The sequence below is a fragment of the Amaranthus tricolor genome, chromosome 6, assembly GCF_026212465.1.
Source record: "Amaranthus tricolor cultivar Red isolate AtriRed21 chromosome 6, ASM2621246v1, whole genome shotgun sequence".
Classification (NCBI taxonomy): Eukaryota; Viridiplantae; Streptophyta; class Magnoliopsida; order Caryophyllales; family Amaranthaceae; genus Amaranthus; species Amaranthus tricolor.
The window spans coordinates 18,272,761-18,285,148 of record NC_080052.1 but is presented as its reverse complement, the minus strand read 5'-3'; the positions used below and the strand labels follow the sequence as shown (position 1 = coordinate 18,285,148).

The window sequence follows — 12,388 nt, the reverse complement described above, 5'->3', positions numbered from 1 at the left end:
CAGATAAAGTTCACAAACTTCTACTATCAAGTCTTTAAACATCAAGAATAAATTATTTTGAGTAGAAACTCACCTTTACAAAAAAAAAAAAAACTCTTAACCATAATGAGTAAACTCTAAACCATACGAAAAATATGTATTTTACTCAACAAATTAATTTATGGAAGACACAACTTAGAATTAATAATATCCAGATTTTCTACTTAACCACCAAAATAAGTGGAATTTGGTTTTTACAAATCAAACCACTTGCCGACTAATTTAGTCATAAGTATTATACATTTATACCTCATGCACAATAATTTATCAACTCATGAAAATTGTACTTTAATCCAATATAATTAGAGTGTGGACATATTTTCACAAAATCATTTAAATTTACCCCAATTAGTGAATAAAACAAATTACAACGCCCAACACACATACATGTAAGACATGTCAGAAGCCAAAGATCTTTTATTTGTAAATTTAAATCATGTATGTGTTTCTCAAGTGTTGGTTGCTAAATTACTATTTTCTCATAAATCATTTTTATCTATTTTATTAAATTTGTTATATTTCTCATAAATTTTATTAATTTTCATCTACACATTTAATATTACAGAAAATTAGTAAGAAATATCTCCTTTTGAAATGAAACTAGTAAGAATACAAATATTCTTCGTATTCCAGCCAATAAGTATAATCCATATATAGAACTACATTAGTAGAAATTTGTTATTATATCAATACTACCTTCCAATGATGGCCCCAATAGACTATCATGTTGTATCCTTTCTAGTTTAATTAGTCCATCGAAAACCCCTACTTCTTTGTGTCATGCTCGTCTTCATCGTCATCCTGTATCTCGAACTCAAATGGAAAACACAGCTACGCTTTCTTGTATGTGCTGAGGTCTGCATGGGTATCCTTGTAGCGCTGGCTCAGATACTCATCACATCGGATAGGAGGAAACCTACGCAAGAAATGGTAAGTAGTAAACGCGAGAGTTCAGAAATTACCTGTAGTTAGTCACTAAACAGACTTACTTCGGAGGGTTGGTTTCTGATTTGCATGTCGGCAAGCACTCGACAACACATTCATGACTCGGTTCCACAAAAAATGCTATCTGCATCCAGAGAATCAATGGCAATTCCAGTATAATATAAGGCAACCTTATTGTTGCAAGATGCTAACAAGTAATGATTTAAGCAAAGTTTAATCTAAATCGTTTTCGAAGCTCTTATTGAATCATCAATATTATTTGATTATACTCTACTTTGTCTAATAAATAAAATAAAAAACTCTTAACAAATCAAATGCACGAATCATGAACCTAAAAATCGAACCAGACTTAAGCGAACGAACAACAAATATGCCGACCAGCGAATTGCGAATCCGAATCTGTACAACGAATCAAACCAAATCACGAATCGCGTGACATTAGGGAATTGTAAAGGACTTACAGAGTATCTGTGTTGACCATTCCCTATAACCCTGTGCAAGGTGGATCTGCAGGAACAAAAATCAAATGGGATGAGAGGCTAGTAGATTTCAGGTTTTTGAGGATGTGATCACTGATTTTACAGTGTCAATTAAGCACCACAACATTCTGTAATCAATCAATGTCCACACAAGACGTTTTAATTGTCAAATTAAGTGAAGCTTCGAGAAAATTAATATTCTAAGTTCTAACCAATCTAGTAATAAGCATCACGTCGGTTAGGCTTGTTCGCTATATATATGATGGTGATGTAATAATTGGTTAGGACAGGAAATGAATACGATCTGAATTCCCCCTCTTATATTTCTTCTTCTCTGCCCTATTTTCCGTTCTTCTTCTATAGCTCTTACTTTACTTCTATAATTCTCCTCTTTCCTATGCTAATCACTTATTTGTTCTTATTTTCTCGTTTTTTTTTCCCTTCCTTGTATATCCCTTCTTTTCCCTTTTGGTATCCACATGAAGAAAATGCAATCCATCTATTTCCCTCTCCTTGCTTTCCCTCCATTTCTTTTCATTCAAACATAGCATTAGTTACAAAGACCTATAAACTTATTGTCTAGTCTCCATTTTTTACGCATTATTTCAGATGCAATATTCATCCAGAAATCAGTAAAAAAATATAAGGAAAAATTACCTAGAATAATCTAATCTTTTCATCATTTCCCTATAATGATCCACCTATCGAATAACCATAAATAATCCCAACTTTAGGGGTATTTGCGTAGATTAAACTTGGGTAACCCAATAATCTGCTATAGTAGATAATTCACCAAAAAATAAACTAAAAATTAATGTAACGTGTGAAAATTTACATAATAAAATTCTGAATAATTAAAAAAATCCCTTTTTTAAATATTTTTTTGAGATTTTATTTTAATTTATCTTTTTTTTTTTAAAAACTTGTTTGTAGAAAGTCCTCCGGTTACCGGTTTTATTCTAAGAAAATACCCCTTGAAGTTGGAATCATTCATGATTAATCAATAGGAGGGATTATCGTAGGAAAATCATGAAAAGGTTGGACTATTCTAAATAATTTTTCCGAAATACAGCCTCGGCTCTTAGCAGGAGCAGTAGGAGCGACTGCTCCGGGCCTCCGATTACGAGGGGCCTCATTTGATGATTACGAAAAGGAGACGGTAGAAGCTGGACCATCAAGCATTAATGGTTGTTTGAGACGTAATTTGGCATTCTCTATTAATGGTTGTTCGAAACGTAATTTGGTATTCTCTATTCATGATCAGGTCTGTATGCAGAGAGGATTAAAATAACTGGGTCTATTGGACATAAAGTATTACTTGGGCAATACTTTGTTCATGACTTTGGACTATTGAATTTAAGTTAGTAGCTACTTGGGCATCCTCTCATTACTAAAGTTTATTAGTAGAAATATACATGCTCATTATCACTTTGCGTACTTCGAAAGCTTGCTTGCCATCTTTCTTCATTCCCTTTTTTATTAGGCGTATTTTTATACTTTTATGATATTTTAGCTTAAAATTTTATCACATTTCTCATTTTCTTTTCACTTGATATATACATTTGAGTTTTTTTAGTTTGCAATATTTTTCTTCTAAATATAACAATTTTGAGATGAATAATTCAGCTAAAAATAGAAAATTAAATTTAGTATCAGTTTGCAAATTGCAATTATTTATTTTTTATTGATTTAATTAAAAAGATAAATAATAATCTATTCTCAAACTAGATTTTCCATTATAAATTTTTCTTGCATTTTTTTACTTTATGATTAGTATAGAGTAATGCTTTTTTTTTTTTTTTTTTTAATTTGAATGACATTATTATAAAATAATGTTTAAAAACTGTTGTGCCAAGTCCCAGATCTCATGCCACTAGTGAAGACTTCGAGCACCTCATAGCTCACGCATTATCTTGCACACTTAAGAGTGAAGATGTGAGTGCAATGGAATATGGAGGATTGAAGTTTGGATCACTTGATGAAGTGATCAAAGTGCCCGACTTAGTGTGCATCAATGGAGGCAAGGGAGTGCTTGAGGATGGCTCTTGGATGTGCATTGAACAAGAGAAGACGTAAGGGAAGCAACGCACCATCACAGCAGCTGCCCACTCGAAGAACAAAAGGCTCTGAACCCTTGCTCGACCTGGTCGAGCGGGCCACAGCACCCCAAAAATGCGAGTTTCTGTTTTGTTCTCGGTTTGTAGTGGGCCTATAAAAGAGGGTCTTAGAGCATCATTAGGGTATTGAGAGAGGCAAACACAAGTGAGGCAATTAGGGTTTCAACCATAGGAGTTCTTCATCTTGTATTTGCATGTTTGTGTGAGATTAACATTAAAGATTCAATCTTTACTTTGAGTGAGTGTTCTCAAGGCTTGTATGACTTGAGTCATTGATGTATGTTGATATATTAATGATAAGAAACTTGTTTTGAAGGGGAGGTATCCGTAGATACCTCATATATCTTGTGTTGTCTCCATTGTTGTTCTTGCTCTGTTATTGTGTTTCTTTGTGCATTTTATTCTTGTTTGTTCTTCACCATTGTCATAGCACATTCACAACAAAGCTTCATATTTAAAAAAATCAAAAGCATTTATTTCTTATGAAGGCCTATATTTTCATTTTTGCTCCAGGCCTCTAAAATGTCTGAGACAGCCCTGCCAAAATATAATGACAATTGTAGAAGTAAAATTGACACCATTTATCACATCCAACATGATACATCCCTATGTCAAAATTAGAGGGATATGAAGTACTTTACTTGAAAACGCAGTTGCTCCAGCGCTCCAGCATGTCACCAAGATTCACAATAAAGGCCCTGAAAAATTGTAGAAAAAATTAGTTAAGCATAATAGCAAATATAACAGACTAACTTTGAGACGAGAGCTAGAATCAGACATTTTGTACAAAATTTCATGATTTTCACACAAAAATGAAGAGTTACAGTGTCATACCATTGTTGAGTGTTGAAAACCCAACATAGACACTTGTGAAATCAAGAGTTCGAGTTACATAACACTTAGCATATGCTTACGAGAAAACAAATCTGCAGAAAAACATGATTCCTAATATCTTGCCTACAGTCATTTACTGATTTCAGGGTGCGAGTACAAATTTGGACATTAGCTTACCATTTTACTGGAGGTACATCTTCCCATATCTGCGGTTTGGCATCCTTATCCTTGCATATCTTCAAATAGAAAAGGAGAAACGTCAACATAAAATTACATAGAGCAAGATATGATGGCGATAATCATACAGGATTTGCACCATTCATACTTGCAGACCAACTACACCATCTGTGGCCAAGAGGGTAATCAGACCGTAGTCGGAATGTGCACCAGCCCCATATATTCCTTTCGATGGATCCGAAACTTGACCTAACAGAAATTGAACAAAGTGAGTTACAAGAAAAAATCAGATAAAGATATCGGCGGGCAATATTGGATGGACAAGTTGATTTCGATCCACCTTCATAGTGTAACAGGCGTAAGTTTGCAATAGGTTTCCCCAGCATCTCTGGCTTATCAAAGAAATCTGCATCCTGATCAAGTGCAAGAGCTATGATCCTTGCAACTGCCCTGGCTACCTTCCTGTATGTAAATCAGATATCTTAAAATGTATCTTTGAGTACGCCATTCGGTATTATCATGTGCATACTAGTGAAGCAGTCATTCAGCCAGGAACAGATCAAAAACAGATGGTAGTTATGCACATAGCTGTTGATTAGTAAGGGCAAAGCGGGCTTTCGACCAGGGCCCCAAATTTTATAAGGCACAAATTATATAGGTATACGAATTTTTTATATAAAATTGTTAAAATATCAACAATACAAAACAAAAGAGTATTATATAGTTAATTAAGCCTTAAGTTTTTAAGGGCCCTTTTTATCTTTATCTCTGGGGCCTAAAATTGAACGAGAAGGCTTATACGGTAAGTTGATTCTTAATAAGGAGCAATGAGGTTTTACAAAACAGAAGAGAAAAATTAAAGTCCAACAAACAGGAATGAAGAGAATGATGCTCTGATACTTACAGTGCTTCATGATGATATTTCTCCATGGTTTGCCTCCAGCCAGGCAAAAGATCTGGTTACAACATCAAATATAAGGGTTAAAATTGCATTATTTAATGTGCTACGAGTGAAATATTAATAATTTCATTTAAAAGAAATTTATTTTACATGACTTCAAGGTGCAATCATTTACTCAAACTACATGTTGAGAATTTGAGATGAATACAATGAAGTAAAGTACCTGAAGCAGGCCAAATATTTGGGCCATAAAATGGTTTCTCAGCTTCAGGATCATCCTTGGGTACTTCAATACCAACATAATAACCCTCTTTGTGATCTCCTATAGCTAGAACAAAAATAATAAGTACATAATCTAAATGTCTAGAAATGTCACTATGCTTTAACTAACATAGTATTCAACACAAAAGTAACTACAATAAGAAGGCATTCCATTACATATTAAGCAAATACATACTATCACCCCTGAAAAACGATTCTCGGACTTGAATATTGTTATAGTATAGGGCATATCTTGGAGCTTCAGTCATTAGTTGAAGCTTTTCATTGAGTTGTTTCCTTGACATGGTGTCAGCAGTTAACATGATAAGAAGTCACGAGTTCGAATCTCAACCGCTCCCTATTTAAAAGGGAATATTTCACGTCAGGTTTACTAGTGTTGTATCCACATTTCTAACCCCAATGGCTCTTGTGTAAAAGGGGTGTTGGAGTATGTTGTGATTATGGTGACTTGTGTTCACCAAGTAATCAAGAACATGATTAAGGAAATTAATCATGTGTATTAGTGAAGGTTATAAGAGGACAAAGTATCACATGTTTGTGATTTGGTTTGTATGGAAATCATTAGTACAAGATTCTATGGGTGGTATCTTTGACATGTGAAGAGTTTAAAGAGAAGAAATCAGTCCTAGCATTGAGTGTAAGAAGCATCAGAGACCGTGGTATAGCATGGAAGAGGAAAGGAGTGAAACAGAGGCTGCTGACCCCTCTGCTGGAAAGGCTGCTCGCCCGAGTCCCTGGTCGAGCGGACCCTACTGCCTCCCTTCTTGATGTTTCTGTCGTGGCATACAAAGGGTACAACTGCTGCCCCATTTTTTATACTACTCTCCCTATAAATAACACCTCTTAACACTTAGTCATGGGATGCCAAAAGTCTCATCTAAGAGCACAATCTCTTGCTTATGTAATTTACTCCTATTTTAGCTCCCCTCTGCCCTTACACTATATTCTATTGTAATTCCTTCAAGTTTTGTATTTCTCCTTTAAACACATTAATATAATCCTAGGCTAGATGGTAGATGTAGCCCAAGATTGGTGCACCACCTTAAATACTTGTCTTGATTATTTCTTATTATTGGCATTTATCATTATATTGCATTATTTGGTTTCCACACATTGATACATCATAAACCTTCACTTAAACATATCCTAGTGATCCTTGAGTGAGGTTTTAGCCTCCCCTTTCAGAGTATATAACATATCCTTGGGCCTCAACCATCAGATTAAGGTTTTGGTTAAGTTGGTTCCTTGTCATGGTATCAGATTCGATTTGTTGTTTGGCCTTGCCATTCAATCAAAAACCACTGATTCAGGGACCTTTATGTGAATATTCATTTCTAATACGATTTGCAACTCTTTTGGTTGGATAAAATTCTAAGGATACTCACATGTTAAACACATATATGATATTTGAGACCCACAACATGTTTTAAACTCTTAACAGATACGAGTCTGAAACACAAGTGTCACGCCTGAGAGGCTGACATAAAAGACAGGACACGATTTCGACTGTGCAATCTTATCATGATCAGGAAACATGTAATTACCATGTATTGAGTAAATATTTGCAAAACTATCAACCAAATGTCTTCCCCCTTTCCTTCTCCCTTCTATTGGCTGAAATCAAAGAGTTTAACTTTCAAATATCCAACATGTAAAGAAAACAGATGTCCTTAAGTTGATCATACTGATACAGAATACACACTAAACATTCTGTATTGATTGATCAATTAAATACTCTTTGGGATACAGCAATAACCAGTGTCGTTCCAGACAATTTTTAGGCCCTAGGCGAAACATAAAAAAAAAGCCCTTGTATAAGTAAAGTTTCAGTTCTTTTTTCTCCAATTATGTATCATATAATTTCTCTTTTCTCAACACATCAATGTCCAATAAATATACGAATTTAAGATCATACAAACTTTAATAATAAGAATTAACTCAGTTGAACCCTTTCATAACTTAGGCCCTGGATAGTTGCACCTCAAAACTACCCACGGGAATTGCACCTCAAAACTACCACGGGAAGGGCCCTGGCAATAACATAATCCAACAATACCTAACCCATAAACAATTTTTGATCATACTCAAAAAACCCATCAGAATTTACATTGAGCTACTTATTAGAACAATAAAATACAGCAAAGGGTTTAACCATATAATAAATTCTCAAATTTAATGAAAGAAATAAGCTCACCTTGTACTTGATTTTCAGGGTCTAAAAGCTCATCAAGAATAGGTGTATACCCACGATGCTTCTCATTTCTTAAAAGCTTCATCTTCTCATTTACTGGTAAATCAAAAAGTTTCTTACTTTGTGCAAAAACCTCGTCCATAAATTCTTGGCTTATTCCATGATTTATTACATAGAAAAACCCACAATCCATACATGCCTACAAACATATAAAAACCTAATATAAATAAATCATACAGACTCATACTAGAAAATCCAACTAGTATTAAAAAACTTCTTCATTTTACAAATTAACATGAATATGCATATCGAAATTATCATATTGCACACGATAAATGATGCTTTTTTATATGATTATATGAAAAAAAAATTTAAAAAAAAAAAAACCTGTTTAAGGAGAGAAACAGAATGATGAATATCAGGGCTGGAAAGATCGATGCAGTTCAGATTAGTAATCTTTGTAATCGAAGGAGAAGTTTTATCTGAATTATCGTTTTTTTCCGTCATATTTTGTACAAAAAACTTTAAAATTTTGGAATCAAAATATAAGTAGGAATTAAGCAAAAATAAAAAGTTCCCGATGAAAGAACGAGGAATAATCAGAACTTAGCCGAAAATTCCAAAATTTAACAGGGAAAGGCGAGAAAGAAAAGTGTTAGGCGGGGGATGCAGCTTAAAGGATGGGGATATTTCTTAACCGCCAAATGTCGCGAAACACTTTTTTTCAATCATTATGCACTTTAAAGTTTATTAAGCTACTCTCTTAAAAGACGGTCTTTTTTTTAGAGATATATCACAATTCAACTTATTAAATATTAATATTATTTATCGTATTTTTAATGTCTACTTATATTATTCTTAATGTCTACTTTTAATATCTTAAATGTCTATTTACATTATTTCTAATACCTACTTACAATATTTTAAAAAATATATAATGGGTCGACCCAATTAGAAATGGTCTCTTAAATAGAACGTCTCTCACAAGAATTTTTAAATTATAAGTGGTCACTTTAAGATAATAAGTGTAAATTAGGTTAATTTAATAAGGTTGGTTTCACCATGAGACAATCTTATTTAAATATTATGTTTTTCTCTTGAGTTTATCGTTCTCAATTTTTTTAAATTACATAATCAATTAATCACGTTAAAAAGTACATATTAAAAAGTTAATTATTTCTGTCTAGTTTTTGGTAACATAATTTTGTTATTTTAGGATAAATTTTGTGCTAGAAAGACGCATTTCATGTTTTATTTCATATTAATTATTGTTGTAGTATGAGTTTAGAACCTTGTGTGGAAATTTGAAATCTGTAGGCTAAAAAGAAAATTAATTAAATAAATTAAGAATCAAACTTATTCTAAAAGTAAGCGTGAAATTCTCAAATCTGAAGTTTGGGGAACAGGTCAAAACAGACAAAATAGTTGTTCGCACTTACTAACTGCGAACAGCAAAAAAAAAAAAGAAAAATTTTTTTTTAGGTCAAATAGCTGTTCGCAGTTAGTAAGTGCGAACAGCTATTTTGATTTTATTTTTTTTTAGGTCAAATAGCTGTTCGCAGTTACTAATTGCGAACGGCTCCAAACCTCAAGTTTGAGAATTTTACGCTTACTTTTGAAATAAGTTTGATTCTTAGTTTATTTTGTTATTTTTTTTATTTTTTCACTTATGTTTTTCAAATTTTCACCTTGTGTCCGGTATATGTTTATGACAATATGATGAATGTTACTTAGCACATTTGAGTATATGACTATTTGGTGTAAATCCTATTATTATTATTATTATTATTATTATTATTATTATACTTAATTTTGTAATTAATATATAGACATTTGATGTTATTTAAAATTAGTGAAAAGATGATCATGCTAGCCAGTAAACTTTTGAATTTAATGTGATTTACTACTTGATCATGATCTTGGAAAAGAATAATGACATTTTATTATATGACCATTATTATGACTAATTTTATGATGGGTGTTAAAATTACTTTTAAGAGGGTAATTATTTGGCCATTTATTATGAGGGTTATGATAGTTTTATTACTTGGACCTCTTTGATGATTAATTAAAATGGTGGATTATTATGAGTGTTATGTTAATTAGCTCATAATGGCTATGTTATAACGGCTACTTTTGATAGCTAATTAAATTGAGTTTAATAATGCTTTTAGAAAGTTGTTTTTAATTCTTAATGATGAGTATTATTTCATGAACAAGTAAAGTTGATATTTATCATCTTATTATCTCAATGGGGAAGTAAGTATTTTCTTGTAAGTTGAGCTCATTTAATTTTTGGATGATTTATATGGTCATGAATACGAGTGGTAAAGACTCATTAAAATTGCAAGATTATGTTATGACATAAATGTTGATTTATTTATTCCTAACAACTGATGTCAAAACTATATATATTAAGTGGATTGTTAAGAAAATTATTATTGTGGTAATATGGTCATAAATTAACTATGTGGTGTAGTTTGTATGACTTATAAGTGAATTTAGAAAAAAATAGAAGGTAATGATGTTGATGATATTAGATACATACATTAATTTATTTCTATTTAAATTGACATATGATGGTATGTCTTACTTGCCAATGAGTGAATTTATCTCGAACTGACTAGACTTTGGTTAAGATCTATTAGTGTTTAATGGTGACTTAAATTCACCAAATCAATTCTATGCATCAGTGAATGCATTAGAGAGGGAATCCCATGAATGCATCAAATGAGTGAGCTAAAGATGTAACTTAATGTGTGATTGATGATGATGTTTAAGTGCTAGAATTAATTCATGAAGTTATGGAGGAACTAAGGAGGGACTTAAACATAAGAGTTATGGCATGATGAGCGATAGTTAATGAGAAGACTAAAGGTGAAGATTCTTGTACATGGCATCCAAGTAATGAAGCATTGTCTTGATCGAGCATTGGATTTAGTTTTTGACTCTGGATGTTCCTTGAAGTTGTTTATTGTACATTAATCCTTAGCCTTAATTATGTAATACTCATTAATATACAAATCTCTATAAATAGAGGTATCATATTCCATTGTAAATCATCTACAAAAATCCTCTAAGCCTAAACACAAGCCTAATCTCTTCTCTATTGTAATTCTCCATTTGAGAGTTCTTTTAACTCCATTGTGATAATATAAGCGAGACACTACACACCGGAGGACGTAGCCTTAATTAGGTGAACCTCCTTAAATCATTGTGTCATTTTTATTGCATTATTTTCTCCTACAAACATTGTTTTCATTGATAGTGCAATTTTTTCATCACAATTCACAAGACTTCATATACTCAATCTTGGTGATATTAGAGTTTGAGGCACGTTGTTTGAACTCTAATATAGCATCGTTTTCAATTGGTATCAGAGCTAAGTCATTATTAACGTGATTTAGAGGTCATATTGGTGCAACATGGCTACAATGAAACTCGATATTGAGAAGTTTGGTACGAGCGTTAATTTTGGCTTATGGCAAGCCAAAATGAAAGCAATTTTGATAAAAAATGGAGTGCAAGCACTTGATGGTGAGGAGAAGAAATCTGAACGTACGAGTGAGATGAAATGGGAAGAAATGGATATGAAGGCTCTTTCCGCCATACAACTTTGTCTCTCTAATGAAGTTTTGACAGAAGTTGTAAAGGAGGAAACATCAAAAGGCATTTGGGAAAGTTGGAATCACTCTATATGGAATAGAGTGTTACCAATCGACTTTTGTTAAAGAGTCGTTTGTATGATCTCAGATTGCAAGAAGGAAAGCCCATGAAACCGCACCTTGATGAATTTTACTCAATAATTATGGATTTGCAATATTGAAAGTGGATGGTGAGGATTTGACTATTCTATTGATAGTTTCAATACCGCCTTCATATAAGCATTTTAGGGAAACCTTATTATATGGAAGAGACACGTTGAGTAGCGATGATGTTAGAAAGGCCTTGACTCAAAAAGACCTTATTGATTCTCAATTTTCTCAAAAAGAGTTCAAAGAATCCAATGATACTTTGTTTGTTAAGGAGTCAAGTAGGAACAAAATAGGCGTGACTTGCAACTTTTGTAAGAAGAAAGGCCACCTTAAGAAAGGTTGTAGGAAATTGAAAGCAAACAATCCGATGAGAGCAAGTTCGGGAAAGCTAGTTCCGCCGAAGGTAGATATGTTGAAAATGAGGATTATGATGTTGGTGTTCTTGTTGTTACTGGTGAATACAAGGTTGGTGATTCTTGGATTTTGGGTTTGGGATGTTCGAGACACATGACTTTTAACTCTAGTTTTTTCTCAACTTATCAAAACGTTTGATAGTTGGTGTTGGAGATGTTAATTTTATCATGTTTGATGGTGTTGTGAGAACATTGACTAGAGTCCTTCATGTTCCAGGTATGAATAGACACTTAATTTCCCTTAGTATTTTAGAT

At 32.9% G+C, this 12,388-nt stretch overlaps 1 protein-coding gene across 2 annotated transcripts; it reads right to left on the bottom strand.

Moving 5' to 3' along the window:
- Positions 1–608: 608 nt before the first annotated feature.
- LOC130815812 (2-oxoglutarate-Fe(II) type oxidoreductase hxnY) lies at positions 609–8,683 on the bottom strand. Of its 2 annotated transcripts, none has more exons than XM_057682301.1 (11): positions 8,353–8,683; positions 7,969–8,164; positions 5,716–5,814; positions 5,496–5,547; positions 4,932–5,053; positions 4,740–4,840; positions 4,592–4,650; positions 4,222–4,278; positions 1,446–1,491; positions 1,029–1,108; positions 609–955 (listed from the first exon to the last, which is right to left on the bottom strand). In XM_057682301.1, the coding sequence occupies exons 1-11, from the start codon at positions 8,470–8,472 to the stop codon at positions 871–873; spliced, it is 1,017 nt and encodes a 338-aa protein (XP_057538284.1). In that variant the 5' UTR covers positions 8,473–8,683; the 3' UTR covers positions 609–870. The 2 variants fall into 2 exon arrangements, with proteins under 2 accessions (XP_057538284.1, XP_057538283.1); XM_057682300.1 differs by having other exon boundaries at positions 5,716–5,820; positions 8,353–8,660.
- Between the last annotated feature and the right edge of the window lie 3,705 nt (positions 8,684–12,388).